Source organism: Magnolia sinica, chromosome 3, assembly GCF_029962835.1.
Source record: "Magnolia sinica isolate HGM2019 chromosome 3, MsV1, whole genome shotgun sequence".
Classification (NCBI taxonomy): domain Eukaryota; kingdom Viridiplantae; phylum Streptophyta; class Magnoliopsida; order Magnoliales; family Magnoliaceae; genus Magnolia; species Magnolia sinica.
Window position 1 is genome coordinate 129,883,125 of NC_080575.1, and position 19,333 is coordinate 129,902,457.

The window sequence follows — 19,333 nt, forward strand, 5'->3', positions numbered from 1 at the left end:
AAAATGAACCGGAAAATGGAAAATAAGACACATACATCACAGTGGGCCCCATAGAATTTATTCAGAAAATCTTATGGCTTGTTTGGATGGACCTATACCATGGGATTAGATTGTATTAGGGTGGATGGCAGGTAATGATGGCTGCGTCAGTGGATTGCTGGCAATCCCATGGGATTGCTATATCCAGGGAATCTACCACCGAGTATGTTTGGCCCGCCTGGCCAATCCCAGAATTACACCCAGCCAATCCCTTCCAATCCGTCCACCCAAACATGTCCCAGGCAAAATAGATGGGATTAGGAGGGATTGGGTGGATTTCAAGGTAATGATGGTGAGGCAATCCCATGGGATTGCTCCAATCCTGGCAGAAGTTCAACGTGCCTGTTTGGCACGCCCGGCCAATCCCAGGAATGCTCCTTCCAATCCCTTCCAATACAATCTAATCCCATCCAGTCTGCCCGGCCAAACAGGCCCTTAGCGTGTACTGAGTTACTCAGAACCCAATCCAGCGCCCATTATCTGAACTTGTGCTGTCCAATGGTGGAAGCTGTCATGCCTGGCCCACTTTCCGAAACTCACATTGGTCAGATGACTGAGTCCACCGGGGATGGGGCATGTACCCGAAATAAGATTGGTCACCCGATTCTGAGCCGTAACTACTGATAGAGATTGTAGTGTCTAAACTCGGCCATCACATTTTCATTTAAATTGTTCATCAGATGCCCTCAAACTAGAGAGATCACCCATTCAACGTGATTTCACTAATACCCCTCTCTAGTAGCACCCATATTTTTTTAAGTGTGGTGTCTCATTGGTTTCATCCACAAAATTGCGGTCAGGATTTAATGCAAGGGTATCTTGGTGTAGACTCCAAGGATGCACTGTAGTGGACTCCAAAAATGCATCATATCTTCACACTCAATGAGAAGGTGCCCAAGGTGAGCTCTCTGAGATGCAGAATGGCCACAAGATGTGGCCCACTGTGGGACCGTGTGATTCAGGAACCTGTATGACGTAGGGGCTGCCCCCGGGGAGGTCTCACTTGAGATTGCCTGCATGCAAGGATAAACCGATCATTTCCCATCAGCTCTGAGCTTTTGGTGCGCTGGTCAATTATAAGCTATCATAATGGTATAAGAGTGGGAGCCCAGTGTAGGAATAAACCAATCATCCCCCATCAACTCTAAAGCTTTTGGTGCTTTGGTCGATTGCCCACTATCATGATCTGGATGTTTGAATGCTTCACTAAAGACATGTCCACATTCATGGTAGATATCTACTCTTTGTCAGCAAGTGTCACCTAAGACACAGATTTCCATGGGACATGTTTCAAGGAAAAATAAAATATTCTATTGTGGATAGGATCTGGATGCTTGAACGCTCCACTTAAACCCGTCCACATTCACGGCAGATATCCACCCTTTGACGTCGATCACCAAAGACAAACATTTCCATGGGACAGGTTTCAATGAAAAAATAAATATTCTATCGTGTATGTTAGGTCCAAATGCAGCTATCCATGGGTAGAAAGTCTCCACACAAAAATTATTCTTTACCCTACATCCCTGTTACAACCATCCCGCAGATGGACAATGGAAGGATTCATGGCCCACTTATTGCCTGCACAGGTGCCACAAGTCATCTCTCTTGGATATAGGCTCCTGCAGTGTAGGTCCGTCAGGAAAAGAACTTTTAGGAGGTGGCCGGTGCCATTAGGGCAGAAATTACCCAGGGCAACCATTTTATAATCCGCCGAGTGGTGATTCGTTGGCATGATCATCCGCCAACCACAGCCCAAAATCATGGAAGCGTTTTATCTTCTTATCAAAACCGGTGATGTAATTGTTGTGGATGATGACATGCATTCCCTTGGTTTCCTGAACCCATGTATGGTTTTTGAAGTAGAGTCCTCCTGATGGGAATGCAGCCTGGGGCAGCAGATACAGATCCACCTGCAACCAACATGTTCATCCATTTAATGTATATAATACAAAAACAAAAGGGCCAAACGAGCTCTCTGAAAATGCAATGCTACCGTCCAACCCTAAGTTCAGCAAACCTCCAACTGATCAGCATTTTATTTTAACTTTTCTACTCAAAAGGCAGATTGTGTTCGTTAAGGGGGGGGGGGGGGGGGGGAGAACATAGGAAATGTACAAGTTGAACCTAGTTGGATGAAAAAGCCAGAACTGGAGCTACAATTTTATTTTATTATTTTTATTATTATTATTATTATTTTGAAAGTTAACACTACCAGGTATTGAACCCTGGATCACTCACACACACTACAGTCTCTACCAGCCCATCTAATGAGCAGAAGGGGCCAGATCTGGATCCCCAATTGCTCATAGACGCACGAAATTGAAATCTTGTGCCCCAGGAATAACCGTTGTACTGCAAATTACTATGAGTTTTGGGAGAATAGAGAACCATATGTCTAGTTCTTCCCCCTTGTCTAGTTCAAAATCAATACCCAAGGCACATAACAGTTCCTACCTCAAACAAGAGTAATTTGGGTGGAAAAGCATCCTGCCCAGCTGTCTCTCTGGGCTCCCCATTCACACCCTAAATCAACAAAATCGACCAAACCTGCAAGATTCCAATTGCATGGCTCAGCTGAATGTGTGTTGGTTTCTCTCAGTGTTTGCCTCCTGCATGATCTCTTCAGAGTAATGATAAAACATAATCTTCAAGGTTTGTAAACAACCCTGACATACCAAGGCCAGCATCTGAAGTGCTCCCGGCTTTCATGTTTTCAGCTGTATACAAGATATCCCTTGCTAATGGTTCCTCAAAGCCCTTTTCCTCATCTAAACTTAAGTCCCCTTTCAGAAAATTCTACCCTCCATTAGCAATTACTGAAAACCTGTAAACCATTAATAATAATATTTCTTGATAACTACACTACATGTTCCTCAGGTTTGTTGATGCCCATGTGAAAAACTGTCCAGGTGAACATTTGAATGCTCGACTGAAGTGGTAGGATCTGTGCTAAATGTCAATATCTATCCTCTTTCTAAAATTCCCCGAGTCCCAGATTTTGACAAATTCCCCTTTCCACTAGTGAAAGATTATTTACATTAAAATACAATAGTAGATCGTGCAGGGAAAACAAAAAGGTAAAGGAATCTAGTTTTAACAACAAAACAAAATGCATCGACCAACAACAATAGGAGACTCATTATCTGGATCTACTAGATTCAAATGATAAGTAAACCATGGAAGAGGAGATTCATTGTCATATCTCATTGCTTTGCTAAATTTTGGCTGTTATGTCTTGTTGCTAGCTCAATCCTAATGTACCATTGACTTGCCAAGTCTTTGCTTTTTTTACCTAATTTTGCCACCAATGGTTAAAGAAAAAAAATTGCTCATGGGAAGTTAAAATGGTTCCTTTACCACAACCAAGATGCTAAACTTCAAAATCAAACTCCATGAATGTCAAATCTAAGAGGTAGTTGCATAAGTTCTGTTATCGATTTTCTGGATGTTGACAGGGTCTTTTGGTTGCATTGGTCATTTTCCCTCGCTACTACACTATACACTGCCTAGGAGGAGCCAACATTGGATTTCAGAAACATTTAAAAGAAAAAGAGAGGTTTTGAAATATATCACCGTCCATTTGGCCCAAAGACAAATAAGACCCTCGCTTATGTGTTTTTCCCAAATAACACTTGTTTTCCATATATATATATATATATATATATATATATATGGAAAAGGTACTATGCGCTCGACCTCACGAGTCCATCCCATGAGGTCGAGCTGTGTGGGCCCCACCGTGATGCGTTTCGAACATCTACCCCATCAGTCAGATGCACCATTCCATCGTGGGCCTAGGTCTCAAAAATCAAGTCAATCCATGACTTGTGTGGGCCACACCACATACAGAAGTGGGGAGGGGCCGTGCACCATTAAAACATTCATAATCATTTTTTGGGCCCACCGAGATGTGGTTTGCAAATCCAGCCCATCCATTATGTGTGTCCCACTTGGATGAGGGTTCAGACCAAGTTTCAGCAGCATTCAAAACTCAGGTGGGCCCCACCAATTGTTTTTATATGTTTTAACAGTGTCTTCACATGATTTTAGATGGTATGGCCCACCTGAGTTCCGTATACGGCTGATTTTTGGGATATCCCATAATTTAGAGGGGACCCATCAAATGCACGGTGTTGATGGTCGACACGCATCATGGTGGGGCCCACACAGCTCGACCTCACGGGAGCTTATCGTGAGGTCAAGCGCATAGTACCTTTTCCTATATATATATATATATATACACACCACCCTGCCGTTAAATTTTTGGGGACGGAAGAACTGCCCATGGTTAGGTTAGCAAAATTTTTTTTAGGAAATGACAACATTAACCCTATCCAAATGCCCAAAACCCAACCCTAACCCTATCCTCTCTTCACCTAAACCCTAAGCCTAATCCTACCCTCTCCCAAATTAAGGGTAAAAAAGGTGTTTTTCATGGCCAACAATAGATTATAACAGTTATGACATGGTTCCATCACATTTTGCCAACAGTTAACCGCTTCTGGTAATTTATCTTTTTCTTATGAACAGAGTTCAATCATGTCATTCAGGAATGATATACAGTTTTGGTATGCTCTTATCTAAGTGTGCACATTCCATCCATAGACTGTTTAGAACTATAATGGCTTTAATGTCAATGTTTCCCTCATCTTTCTTACTGAGTTTAATTACCTTCAAGTTATATTAATTCGGTAGCTCCTCGTGTGGTTCAAGCCATGGGCCTCCACTCATGGCTCAGCGGTAGACACTGTCTCAACTCTGAGGTCATGGGTTCGAGAACCAGTGTGTGTGTGTGGGTGTGTGTTGGGGGGGGGGGGGGGGGGTGGTTATAAGAGTGCGTGTGTTTCTCTCCTTTCAAAATAAAATAAAATTGGGAACTTGTGTTCATCAGTCATTTCATTAAAATTAACTTCAGAGTATGCAAGGCATATTTACTTTAGGTTCTAGTTGCATACATAGGCAAGTCTGTCAAGTTGTGCATTGTGCCAAAAGAGCATAATTTTTTTTCAGACAATAAGAGATTTATTGATTAGACTTAAGCTAAAGAATATCATGCAGGACAATTAACAACTTGCTCTAAAAGCTCGAATTGATAGAACATGGCGAATTAATCCATTTATCTTATAGCCCAGGCCCCACATCACATTTTTTTGGCCCTTTTTTAAACCCCCCCCCCCCCCCCCCCCCAAATCACATGAGTACCGCCTCACACGGGTAGGGCCCACCTCACACGAGCCACCCACCCCGAGTGTGCCCCTGCATCCCATAAGCCACCTCATTCGAGACCGGTGTGAAAATGCCCCTGCATTAACCACTCCCGGTGAGGAGTCTCAAACATAAAACCTCCCGCTCTAATACTAATCTGAGGCAGGAAAATTAACCACTTGCTCTAAAAGCTTGAAGTGATAGAGTATGGTGAATTAATCCATTTATCTAATAGCCCAAGCCCCACATCCCATGGGTTAGGACCTCAGTCGAACCCCCCCATGGGTCCCACATCACATGGGTACCGCCTCACGCGAGCCACCCACCTCACATCTGTCACCCACCCCGAGTGTGCCCCTGCATTCCACAAGCCACCCCACTTGAGCCCAGTGTGAGGCGGGTGGCTCGTGTGAGGCAGTATCCGTGTGACGTGGGGCCCAAGAGGGGGGTTTGGCTAAGGTCATAACCCATGGGATGTAGGGCTTAGGCTATGAGATAAAGGGATTGATTCGCCATGCTCGATCTCTCCATCTACCAAATTACTCCTAAACGTTCGAAGCAATCCCTGTTAAACGTGGAAAATTTGTACTTAACTTTTGCTGCCCAACCCAAATATTCTCCCAAAATCGAATGTCCTTCCCATCTTAATGTTCTTCCCATCTCTCAAAGAGAAACCTACCCCTTCCCATCCTTTGCTTTTCATTGATGCCATCCCTTTACAAAGATATGATAACATATACGATGAAGAAGACCTAACCTACCAACCCCTTTCTTCCACTCCATATTTCCTATTTATCACCACTCTCCATTTTGAACACTTTCTCTACTCCAAACTGCCAAATCCACTTTCCTAACAAAGCATGATTCAAAACCTCCAAACTCCTTAAACCATCTTGTAACAATACTTGAGAATTTTTTAGGGGTACAATTTTGTTTATTTATTATTTTAATCATGACCAATCATCAAGTGGGCCATCTATACTGCAAACCACATATCTACGGGCGTACACCGAGTTGAACCGAGTTGAGCTGGCCTCAGCTCGACTCGGCTTGGCCACTAGCTGACCCCAACTCAAACTCAGCTTAGCTCAGTCCTCGAGCCTGACTATTCGGCTCAGCTCGGCTCGGCTCGGTCAGCAGCTCGGGCCAGTTCGAGCCGAGTTCGAGCCAAGATCGAGCCGAGTTCACCTGTGCAGCATTTTCACAAACACATGGACTGCACCTTCAAAATCTCACTGTTTTACATAACTCAACAATGGTTTTACACGTATTTTATCAAACACCTTCTTAGCAACATAAAAAAATCAAGAAAAAGGGGGGGGGGGGGTATTATTTGTTTCATATACATACCTTCCTTACCACCAGCCACACTTCGTTGAGTCATTGCATCAAACACTTGGTGAGCAACATCAATATCAAAGTAACCGAGTCACCGAACTAGTTCGATCCGAGTTCGATTCAAGTTGGGTTCGATCCGAGTCGAGTCGAGCTGTATTATTTGTTTCATATACATACCTTCCTTACCACCAGCCACACTTCGTTGAGTCATTGCATCAAACACTTGGTGAGCAACATCAATATCAAAGTAACCGAGTCACCGAACTAGTTCGATCCGAGTTCGATTCAAGTTGGGTTCGATCCGAGTCGAGTCGAGCTGGGGCCAGCTCGAACTCGACTCGAACTCATTTTCGAGCTAAAAAAATCAGCTCGACTCGGCTCGAACTCAGCTTCGAACCGAGTCGAGCGAGCTAACCGAGCTAGCTCGGTTCATGTACACCCCTACGCGTATCAAGCCTAGTTAACTCCAATATTTACAGAAGCAATGTTAGTCGAGCTTGAGGAATTAGATAAGGCCCGTATTAGAGCTATGGATTCGATCGTGGCCAGCAAAGAGGCCGTGGCACGGGCATATAACAAACGAGTGAGAGGAATGTCCTTCGGAGAAGGGGACACATATCTGTGACAATCGGTTCAATGGATCACCAATCTACACCATGGATTACCTATCTAGATCATCTAGATATAAGATCTACCGATGGATAACCAAATCTACCGTTAAAATGTTCACTTAACGGTCAAATTGTTAAGATCTCAAGTATTGACCGTTGGATCACGTGATCCACCCGATGATCACCATTCACTTTGTTCCCTGATACATTAGCATTAAGATGATATAAGTTTAGTATGATCATGAGAAATGATCTAGATCGAGGGCCTAGAATGTTGATGGCCATGATTATTTGATGATATAGCATGATTTAGTGGAACATTATGCAGTTAGATGTTTCTAGTATACTTGATGTACACATGTCATGATCCATGTTGATAGATTATTTTCTATAAATGCAAAATCATGTTTATTCATGCATGCATCTACAGCCCGTGATCATGAAAGTAATGTATCTCACTCACCATGCTTTTTTTTTTTTACCACTAAGAGTATTTTTCCCCTGCACTTTGCATCATGAGCATCACGGCGATACCCCCTGATCATAGTAGATCATACATATGTGATGTATACATGTGTACCATGAACACACTTGAGGGTATACCCACATACATGGGAAAGGAGTGACACACTTGCTAGGTGCACCTTCGACACTATGAGCAGTCAAGGCACACATCTTCTAATCCACATATCATTTGGACATGGGACAAATTTTAGCTTAAAGGTCTCAACTTGGGTATTGCTTTGACTGACTTAAATCTTGTGTCCAATCCTTGTGGGACCCATTGAGATGTGGCATGTTTACAAAATCTTACCTACTCCGCCACACCACTTTCTTCCTACGATCACTCTCTTACCCAAAATCAGGAGGGGATCTTTTCAAAAGAGGGGGTATGCGCGACCCCCTATCATCTTGGTACATAGACACAGAGAGAGGAGGCTTAATAAGTGGGCCTTGCTTCGACTTTGCATGATCTGAGCCGCTCAATCTTGTCCAAGTGGACACCAGAAGTATTTTCCAAATTTGATCTAAATCTAATGGTTTAGAATGCACTAAAATGAGTTTTATCAAAAGATACACTGAGGTGGACCCCACTTGAAATCAAATGAAGGAACAAGTGGACCACACGAAGTAGTGGGGTGACCCACGCTGCCATGTGGCTCACATGTGGGCCCCCACATGTTGGCCGCATGGCCAGACGTGTGGGTCCCACACGCTTACACGTGGGCAGCGTTGTGGGCCCCACACGCTGCCACGTGGGCAGCAGCAGTGTGGTGCCACACGCTGCCATGTCAACATGGTGGGCTCCATTTGGGATGGGTCAAGGTGCAGTCAGGTACCCTGTATGCAAAGCGGGCCCCACTCAATGTACCTTTTGTTTGGCATGATAAAGAGATCACTTTCTTTAAGATTAACCTAGTCTACATGTAGATCCATCATCAAGACATGTAGTAGGTCCCCCAAAGGGACCAATGATCATGAAAGTGGGCCCCAACACATGGCCTTAGACGATTTGCAACTTAGATTAGAATATGTACGTAGATGAACTTGTTATGTACATGTTTATAACTCAATGATTTGTTAGATTCACCATGATCAAGTGGTGGACTTCACTTAATCAAATATTACATCATCAAGTTCACCATTGAAGTCCACCACTTGATTATGGTGAATCACTTTGTATGAATTTGAATCAACGGTGTAGATCTTGGATTGATCGACTGTATTGGGCCCCACATTAAAAGGATGGACAATATATACACTCTTAAGGATTAAATCTGTCCTAATTACATGTGACCATGCCAAAAGGTGGGTCACACATCTTGAATTGTACCGTTAGATGGTGGCCCACCACACGATCAAGACATGTGATCGATATAGAAATGTTGAGTTCTCTTATTCAGATTTGACTACATATTAGATAGAGATGCAAACTGATCATCTCATATGGTGGACCATGCATTGGACATTGGATGATCACGATCACTCAAGGTGGGCCCCACCATATGGTCTTGATCCAAACGGTTAGATTGAGAGTTAGATATGAAATCTATGTCAAAGGAACAGTTAAAGTGTAACTTAGCCAAATCATACATTTAGGGAGGGCCACACATGTTAGAAATCTGATCTTATGTGGGCCCCACTTTAAGAACTTGTCATTGGAAGCATGGTAGAAGATCTAACCATAGAATGAATTTTAACATTATTTTAGAAATAAGATCCATCACAAGCAAAGTGGTATAGCAACGGGCCCCACTAGTATTAATGGCATCCTTAAGTGGACCCCACAACATACGTTTGAACAGACGGTGGATCTTATCCACTAAGGGTAGATCTTGATTGAAGACCTTGTAAATCTTGGTCATTGTACACTAATTATGATACTTAGGCTGATCTTAGATCTAGATCGTTAAATTTAGAGAAAAGATTGAAATAATGATATGGACCGTTAAATCAACAATTGGGTCCAATTCAACCATTGATCAAGGGTCCAATCAGCAAATTAAGGGATTAGACTTAAGAAAATTAAGATTTACTTGACCCAAATTTAGATCGGATCATCTGATCAAAGATTAATCAAGCCAATTAGACCAAAATTATGAAAAATATGAAAATAAATGGTCGAATCGTATGGATCTTAACATCCAATTATTCTAAAGGTAAAGCTCAACCCTAAATCGAACTTAGCAAAGGTTAAGACCTTTGATTTGCAGTTAGAAACATGGAAAATATGGACTTTTATGTAAAATAGACTATCTATGGCTTAGATCTAAGAAATTATGGACCTAATTGGCCTATCAATGGACCAATTTAACAACCTTAGACTTTTAATCGCTTTTGCAAGAATCCTAAGTTAGAAATGACACTAAGGAAGAACTTAACTTGATGCTTCAATTCTACCTATGACTTAAAGAAGGAAACTTCCTAAAGATCGTAGACTTGAGCCCAATCATTAGATCAATGAGGAAATGATCAAAAAGTCGAAATGGACAAATAAGGAATATACACTATGGGTAAGTAGTCACTTTCACGGATGGATTTTCCCCGCATGTATTGCATAACATTACATGTTTACATTAATTTGATAATCTGTTGATATATGTTAAGTATGTAACTGCCTCGAATTGTGATGATTGTATTAATGATATGTAATCATTCTGAAGACACTAGACAATTCGGGGATTAAGACGTCCCTTAAATTCTCTGGCAGAGTTCCCAATGGAACCCGATTTGATACCAATATGGCCTCCTTCTTGAACTTCGATCAATGTTGGAGAAGGAGTTTAGCCAGCTGTAAAGTGGGTCACTCATTGCCAGACCATACAAATTATACACTGTACGTGAGGTAAATTAAGCCAGCATTTGCACAGGATGTGAGTATACTCCTACAAATGTTGGACTTGTGTCAGTCTCGGTCGGAAGGTTGTTGGCAAGCCAAACGTTGTGCGCAGCTATCACGCAAGTGGTTCACTAAATAAATTGTTTATATGGTGGTGTAGCATACTAAAATTCATGGACATGCACTTTTGTATAATACTTATATGTTGTGAATCATGCATGTAACTACTTGTTGGGCTATTAGCTCAGTTGATTGGAAAACCATCTAGGACGAGGAAAGGAATAGGAGTCTCTATGAGTGCAGTGATGACTTCAAGAGGCGTGCTCTTGGAGATTTCCAGCAAGAATAAAGAATTTGTTTTGGTTTATATTTATTTTTAAATAATGTATGAATTTGGGCTAGATGTCAACCACAAGATAGTTGGATAATTGTTGTCTTAATGCATGATGAATAATTTTACATTTTACAATTTGTGATGATTATAATAGTTGTGTGTCTAATACTTGTCCCCCCGCCATCGAGTCACACCCTCGACTCGGTGACTAAGTCAAGTGAACTCAAGTTCCCGATGTTGAAGTGTGGCACAGCTCTTCCTTGATCCCCAAGGTTTGCATACATTCTCCCACTTCATGAGATGAAATTTGTGCTCAACAACTACTCCCTTCCACAAGAAATCTCGCCTAATTTTCTCCAATGTAATAAAACTGATTTCAGACATTTAAATAGTGACATGTAGTAGATTGGAAGATTAGAAATCGTGGCCTTGATTAGTGTTAATCTCCCTCCCAAAGATAGATATCTACTCTTCCATTGGGACAACTTGCTTTCAAATCTCTCCACAACTTCATCCCATAAATGCTTAGCTGGCTTTCCAATACATAAGGAAGACCAATATATGTAGAAGGAAAAGAACCCTCCCTGCATTTGAACGTCCTTGTAAATTACCCTACTTCTTCCTTTGAGATTCCTACACCCAATAACTCACTTTTATTGATATTCACCTTTATGCCAAAAACGACCTCAAAGATGATTATAATTTATCGAAGATTATTTGTTCTTAATTCATCTACCTCACAAAAAAGTAATGTATCATCTGCAAACTGAAAATGTGTCACCTAAAATTTCTAATTATCCACACCAAATCCTTTCACCAACTTCACCTTTGCACCTCGTTCTATCATTCTACTAAGAGCCTCCATTACCACCGCAAATAAATATAGAGAAAGGGGATCCCCCTGCCGTAAGGCCCATAACCCCCTAGATGATAAGAAAAAACCATTCAGAGAGTCGTTAATCAAAACTGCAAATTTAGCAAAACTGCACATTCCCATATTCAAGCCCGCCATTTTTTACCATGATCCAACATATAGTCCAAAAACTCTCAGTCCACATGATGAAATCTCAGTTCACATGATCATATGCTTTTTCAATATCCAACTTGCAAATGACCCCCCTTTAATCCTCGCCTATTTCATGCATCAATACACACGTGAGCCATCAACGCAGTATTTACAATTTCCATTCCTTCCACAAAGCTCCTTGTGATGTAGAGATAACATCTTTGATGACCATGCGAAATCTTGAAGCTAACACTTTAGCCAAAATCTTATAAGGACCACCCAGAAGACTAATGGGTAAAAAATCTCGAAGGCTCTTGGCACCTTTTTAAGGAATTAATTCTATGAATGTGGCCCCAAGCTCCGATGCAACTCTTCCTTTCTCATAGAACTCATTAATAAAGCCAACCACATCACTCTTCACTAATTCCCAAAATTTTCAAAAAAAAAAAAGCTATCAGAAAACCATCTGGTGCTGGGGTCTTATCACTCCTAAATCCAAGACTGCTTTCATAATTTCTTCTTCTGAAATAGCTTTTTCCAATGATTCTGCCGCCTTCGTTGAGAGAGAATCGAATGAAAGATCATCTAGAGTAGGTTGCATCCACTCCTCTCGTGATGGAAGACCCTTATAGAAGTTAACAATTGATTCACACACCTTACCTTTGCCTTCTATTCTATTCCCTTCCACCAATAACGACTTAATTGTTCACACAACTTAGCCACCGGAAGAGCAGAAGTTACAAGAAAATAATAATAAATCTTTCAACAGAAATGTGGAAATATACAGTATACTTAACCTGGTCACATACATAACAATAGCTTAGCTCTTCATGTTCACAGTGTTCTGTGTTATTTACTTTTCAAGGTCAAATTCACATTAGGAAAAAAAGAAAAAGAAAAAGAAGAAACAAGTTGTATGTCTCCATTGTTTTTTGAATTTAAAATATTAATAAAAGAATATGATCTTACTCATAATTATGAAGGCACAAGAACCTTGGAACTCATTCACACTAGCCAAATTGGTTATGCAGAGAACAATAACCACTAGATTTTTCTTCTTGTAGAAATCGTTTATTCCCACAGAACAGGGTTTTTAAACTGTTAGATGCATAGTGTTGAAATTCTTGAGCAAAAAAACTGAAACACAGAAGACTGACTTCATTACTGAACAAAACTAACATTTTTTCCTTCACAAACTAGAACCCTAGGTTGAGATAGCTCTGGCATCTTGATAAAACAATTTGAGACTGACAACTATTATTACTGCCATACCCAACAGGAGATCTACAATTGACTATTAAATGAGCAGCATTCATATTCATATGTTATTTAACTAAAGTTAAAATTCTACCATACCTTTCAAGGGAAAAAAAAAAAAAAAAAAACCATTATTAACATAAAATACTGAACACACCTGTCCAGCAGTTTTGTTTAACGCCCAATTAAATGCAGGTTGATCATTTGACTTTTTTGTTTTGGACCACGGCTGAACTTGGAGTTCTTCAATCCATTTGTTCATCACTTCCTTTGCACCACTTGTCGGACGCAGGAAAATCATGCAGCTGCATATGTAAGTGCGCCCCTTCTTCCCCGGAGGTGGCAAGTCATGAGAATGATCCAAAGGTTTCACCTGTCAGTTCCACAACAAAGAACACAGCAGTATGAACAGTATGCCAGGGATGAACAACAATATTGCAATACCAGTGTAATCACCACAAGAATACGAAGTGTCATTTTTTTATCAGATGGTATCATTTTGAACCACGTTAAAATTAGTGATGTGGTCCTTCTCTTCTGCCTTTTTCTTTCTTTCTTTTTACGTGTCTTTTCTGTCATTTTTTTAAGTAGTGAAACTGGAATGTAAGGATGCCGTAGATACCGCAGCCATGTCATCCGTGAAGTAAACATCGTGATTCCCCTCGAGATAGGGAAATGGATCCGCCATCCAGACCATATCAACATCATTGTACATCACATTGTATCCAAGCTCCAAAATATGTAGCAGGTGACGAGGCCTGCGGGATGTAAAATTGAAGAATCCCTGTCAAATGAGATAAAATCAGGCAATCACAAGAAGAGATTCACTGACATATCCACAAGAGTTCAACTGAAGATAGAAAAAATTAAGAACAACATCCCCGAAACTACACAGGAAAGGGACATGAATGACACCAAAAACTCCAAACATAGACTATTATATAGAACTTTGTGGGAAATGGAACTTCCCACTCTACTCCATAAAGTCCAAAAGGAAAGTTTACTTTTCCTTTATCAGTCTTTTTAATTCTTTTTATTTTATTTTTTTCATAACAACCAGGCAAAATGAGACAATGAAATAGCAAAAGCCAACACCCAGATTAAAAAGCAATTCAGTTGCAGTGGTTGCCCATCTCTTCGTAACCAATTCAGCTTGTAGACCCACCTCTCTTCATAACCAACTCGCTGCAGGGAGATTGGGATTCACTTGTCTTTGGATAGCTGGTCTCGACTGTTCTGGCCTGTGATTTTTTGGTTTTTTTTTTTTTTCTTCAGTCTTGATTTTCCTATTTTCCTATTTATTATTTTTGGTCTTTGTTTCAAGCAGTACAGAGTGATGAGGGGGTCAACCCTGCATCTGATCTCACTTTTGCTCTGTATCATTTTCATGATATGGTTACCTTCTCAAAAAGGAAGGGTAAAAAAATCTCCAAGGGCAGGTTTTGATTGAATAATAGAGTGGTGGAATACTCAATTAAGTTGCATTGGTTACATATTAAAATTAGCAAGGAGCAATGGAACGAATACATTGGAAGTACATAAGATCTTAAACCGGAATAAAACTAGCATGCCGAAGCAACCATGGTGCATAACATTAAATGATAAACATACCCACAGCGATCAGCAGAATAAATGAATCTCCTAGCATTAACCTCTACAAGCTTCAATTCAACCATTGAATACAATAAGGTACACTGTCATCGCTGTGTTAGGGAAATAAAACTACCTGAGAACCGAATTTATGGGCAGTTTGTGCATCGGGTGCAGGCGGGATGAGGACGGCGTGACCAGGCCACTTCTGGTTCACCTTGTAAAGGGTTGCATAATCCTCAGCAATAACAAGCACCTCATCCTGATGCTTCTGCCTCGAAATGCTGATCAACCAGTTGTTTAGAAAGGGTAGATATGGCTGGCTCACCGCACAGACTATAACAGTCCCATTCTTTGCCACGAAAGCTGCTGCCTCAGCCAGGGTGTAATCCCGCCATCTTGAAAGAGAGACTCTGTTTCCGGAAAAGAGGGCTTCAGGCAAGCCCATCCAAGGGAAAAGAACTCCAAGAACAACCATAAGGGACAACATGATGAAAAGACTAGTGCGGCTGAAAAGAGGAATGGAACTTTGTTGACCGCCAACTGGAGACCGGGGCGAAATAGGATAAGGGTTCACCAGAGGCTGCTGCTGCTGCTGCCTCTGATGTAGAAATGCCGACGACATTTTTTCTGTTGTCACTCTGCAACTAACTCACCAGAAAAATAGCCAACAGTGCGTGTAGAGTTACAGAACAGCTCTATGGGATCAACCCAACCAGATTGAGAAAATCCCTACTGTTCTGTATGAGATCAAAGGCAGACTCCCTGTGGTTTTTTTGAAACGAATCTCACAATGTAACAACAGTAGGAGACTAAAGAAGCTGTTTCGACTTGGATGCAAATATGTAGGCTGATGAGGCTTCTCAGCTATTGGCCATTTGGTTTGTGTTAGAACCTCAAAAAAGAGCAGATACAGAGACTAAAACAGTCGTTTTGAGGCAAATCCGTAGAGTTTTTTTCACTTATATGCCTGGATCTAATGCAAATTTCAAAAATAATATCTACACAGGACAAAAGAAACTACTTGGAGGAAAATTGCTTTTGAGTTTTACAAGGTCACTAGGCAGAATTACACAAAAAGAAGGCTCCTCAACTAGGTCTTTCTTCTTTCCTCAGATTTCTCACCTCCAGAGAGGATTTTCACAAGATTTCAATAGAAAAGCTGAAAATTCATGAAAGAGAGAAAAAATAAATAGAAGAACCGAAAATCGAAAAGGAAAAGAGAAGATCGAATTCAAGATCAAAAGGATTAGATGGAAACCCCAGATTATCAAGTAATGAAGCATCAGAAAGGAGACGATAGAAATCCGAGTTTGAATTGTGGTAAGAGAGTACCGATTTCGGATTCTTCTTTTTTACCGAGTTGTTACTGGGAGATAGAAAATGAGGGATCTGATGATGAATCGAGATGAAGACATCCGATTTCTCTCCCACTCACTCTTTTTCACTCCTCTTCTTCGTTTATGAAGATGGAGATCCATACACCCTATCACTCTCCTCACTTTTCTTCTTCGCTCCATTCGTTATAGTTGCTAGTTTTAAGAGGCAAAAAAAAAAAATTGATGGAAGCGGATTGGCTGGTGTACCACACGTCAGCAAGTTCTGTGGGTCATGAGGTATGTGTTATATCCAAACCGTCCATCCATTTGGCGAGCTCTTCTTAATTCTTGATCTGAAAAATAAGTCAGATCTAAAGATCAATTGGACCACACTGCAAAAAACAGTGGGGGATTGAACGTCTACCATTGAAACCCTTTTGGGGGTCACAGGAGTTTCGGATCAATGTGAAATTTTTTTTTACTCTTCAACGTTATGGTGGGCCCTACGAAATTTTTAACGGTGAAAATTATCATCCTCGCTACTATTTTTGGTGTGGCCCATTTGAGCTTTCGATATTTTAACGGTGAAAATTATTATCCTCGCTACTATTTTTGGTGTGGCCGATTTGAGCCTTCGATATGATTCACTTTTTTGACTAATTCTCTAAAATGGTCTCGAAAAATGGATGAACGGTATGGATATAATAAATACATCATTGTGGGGTATGTAAGTTTGATCTCATTTGAGCCGTTCGTACAACTTGGAGCTCGAGGCGCGTCGGCGCTCTTCTTCGCACGACACGTATCTGCACAGCTATGTAACTGATGAGTGTTTCACCAGCAAATCCGCATCCACTTTTGATGCCCAGGCCATGCAAGTGGGTCCCACAATCAGATTATCCAAATCGTTGAAAGGGTGGACCCATTAGGGAGCTCCCCTGCTACGAAAGTCCACCGGTTTGGAAGATTATAACTCTGCCATAGTTGGGAGTTTGACTATAAACGGTACAGAAGAAAATGTCAAATATTAAATTCCTCTATCATCAAGTCTTGAATATTTTAGGACCTTATACCATCACAACGGGGAACATCCGTTTGATGGCCTCGATTACTAAAGGGTCGTTTGAATAGAAGTAGATGAAGCAAATAGATGAAATTGGGAGCAAATGAAAGTAAATGATATTTTGAAGTGTGTTGGGATGGAAGTAAGTACATACACATACAATGAAATAGAGCTAAATAGTCCTGTAAATCAAATCCTCCCTGTAACATGGGATCTGGAAATAGACGGGTAAAATGACTTTTTGAGTTCCATTGAAGAGTCGCAGGAGTAAATAAAGGCAGCATTGTGCACATATCCACCATATACATGATATGTTAGTGATGTTTAAAAACCATTCAAATGTTGGCTACATCACCAAATTTACACCAATAAAAATTATCAAAATTGTTTAAAGGTTGGTTATCTAAATGGACATGTAAAAAGTATTAGCAAATTACTTGTTTGTGATTCTTATGATTGTGCCCAATCTAAGGCTCAAGATTTTTTTTTTTTAATTTTACTAAATTATATATTTCAGTGCGTTATTACAATCAATCTATTAAATATCATATATCTCGTATAACTATACTAATTTGAGATATTAAAATTAATTTGGGATGTCAAATGGTTTATTGTGAATATATTGAAAAGTTTCAGTACATATTAAATACACCAATTTACTACTATGGAACCCAAATATTTGAATTTTAAATACATTTCATTTGCTTCCATTCAAACACATTTACTCCCCTCTAAACAGATGTTGAGTAGGCCATTACAAGCTTCCAAATCAAACCCTAAAAGATGCTCCCTCTTGTTTAAAATGGATGCATCAGGACCATGATTCATGCACCAGGATACGGAGTCTTGAGTTTGGTTACCGCTCCCAGGCGCGCTCCTCCCATGTTTCGTATCGGAACGTGGCATAGTTACGTGGGTCCCACTATCTCAGGACATGAACCAAAAAATAAGGCAGGTCCAAATCTCAAGTGGACCACACCATAGAAAGCAGTGGGACAGTGGCCACCGTTGAAACCTTCCTAGGGCCTACCAAGATGCTTATTTGCCATCCAATTTATTCACAAGGTCAGGCTGGCCTTGCGAAGGGAAAACACAAATATCAGCTTGATCCAAATCATATGTGGCCTCCAAGAAATTTTCAATGGTAGGCATTCAAACCCACTTTCTGTGGTGAGGTCCACTTGAGATTCGGATCTGCCTAATTTTGGGGCTCATGCCTAAAATGATCTCTCAAAACAGTGAGGATATAACACATTCATCAATGTGGGGCCCACAGAACTTGGCCAGGCCAACACAACACCAAGGGCGGCTGTGTGAGAATCCGCACCCGGTTCAAGATGGCATAAGAGGTGCATCAAGCATGCATTTGTGGCCCACTAGGTTGACAGTCTGCTTTGTTAAAATATGGGCGCATGAGAACTTTATTCACGGAACGCATAGGCATCTGATGAGTAGGGAGAATAACGATGGTGGAGAATGTGCCGTCAGATCGAAGTCGTTATCAGCTCTTAAATGCTGACCGTCAGTAGAGGGTTTGTTGTCCAGTCTTGATTTTTATTTTTATTTTTTTTTGGTTTAATAGTAAATAACCCTTCAACCGATGATATGCGTGACTCTTTGGGATTGACGCAGCCAAATGGACCAGCTTAGAACGGGCGCGGATTAGAGACTGACAAGGCCAGTAGCCAAATTGCTACTGAAGTGACGTCACCAAGCTCTGTGGACCCCACCATGATGCATGTGTTGTATCCATTCCGTCCAACCATTTGTAGAGATCGTTTGATGGCATTAGAAAAAGAATGATATAGATCTAAAGTTCAAGTGGACCCACCACAGAAAACCGTGGGATCAGTTACACCCATCGTTGAAACATTTATAGGGCCCACCATGATGTATTTTTAAGATCCAACCTATTCATAAATTAACATAGAGATAGATGAAGTGAAAACAAAAATATAAGCTTGATCGGAAACTTCTGTGGCCCCTAAGAAGTTTTGAACGGTGGATGTCACTGTCCCCACTGTTTTCTATGGTGGGATCCACTTGAACTTTAGATCTATCTCATTATTTTTATCATGCCATAAAACAATCTCTCCAAATGGATGGACGGTATGGATATAACACATGCATCATGTTGGGAACCACATAGCTTGGTGACGTCACGCCAGTAGCCATTTGGATACTGAACTTGTCAATATCTAATCCGCGCCCGCATAGAACATTGAACT

At 40.9% G+C, this 19,333-nt stretch overlaps 1 protein-coding gene across 1 annotated transcript; it reads right to left on the reverse strand.

The window, feature by feature from the left end:
* Positions 1-1,438: 1,438 nt before the first annotated feature.
* Positions 1,439-16,250, reverse strand: LOC131241317 (UDP-D-xylose:L-fucose alpha-1,3-D-xylosyltransferase MGP4-like). Its single transcript, XM_058240115.1, has 5 exons — positions 16,059-16,250; positions 14,860-15,885; positions 13,756-13,917; positions 13,291-13,506; positions 1,439-1,952 (listed from the first exon to the last, which is right to left on the reverse strand). Exons 2-5 carry the CDS (start codon positions 15,346-15,348, stop codon positions 1,743-1,745), a joined length of 1,077 nt encoding a protein of 358 aa, XP_058096098.1. The 5' UTR covers positions 15,349-15,885; positions 16,059-16,250; the 3' UTR covers positions 1,439-1,742.
* Positions 16,251-19,333: the final 3,083 nt, after the last annotated feature.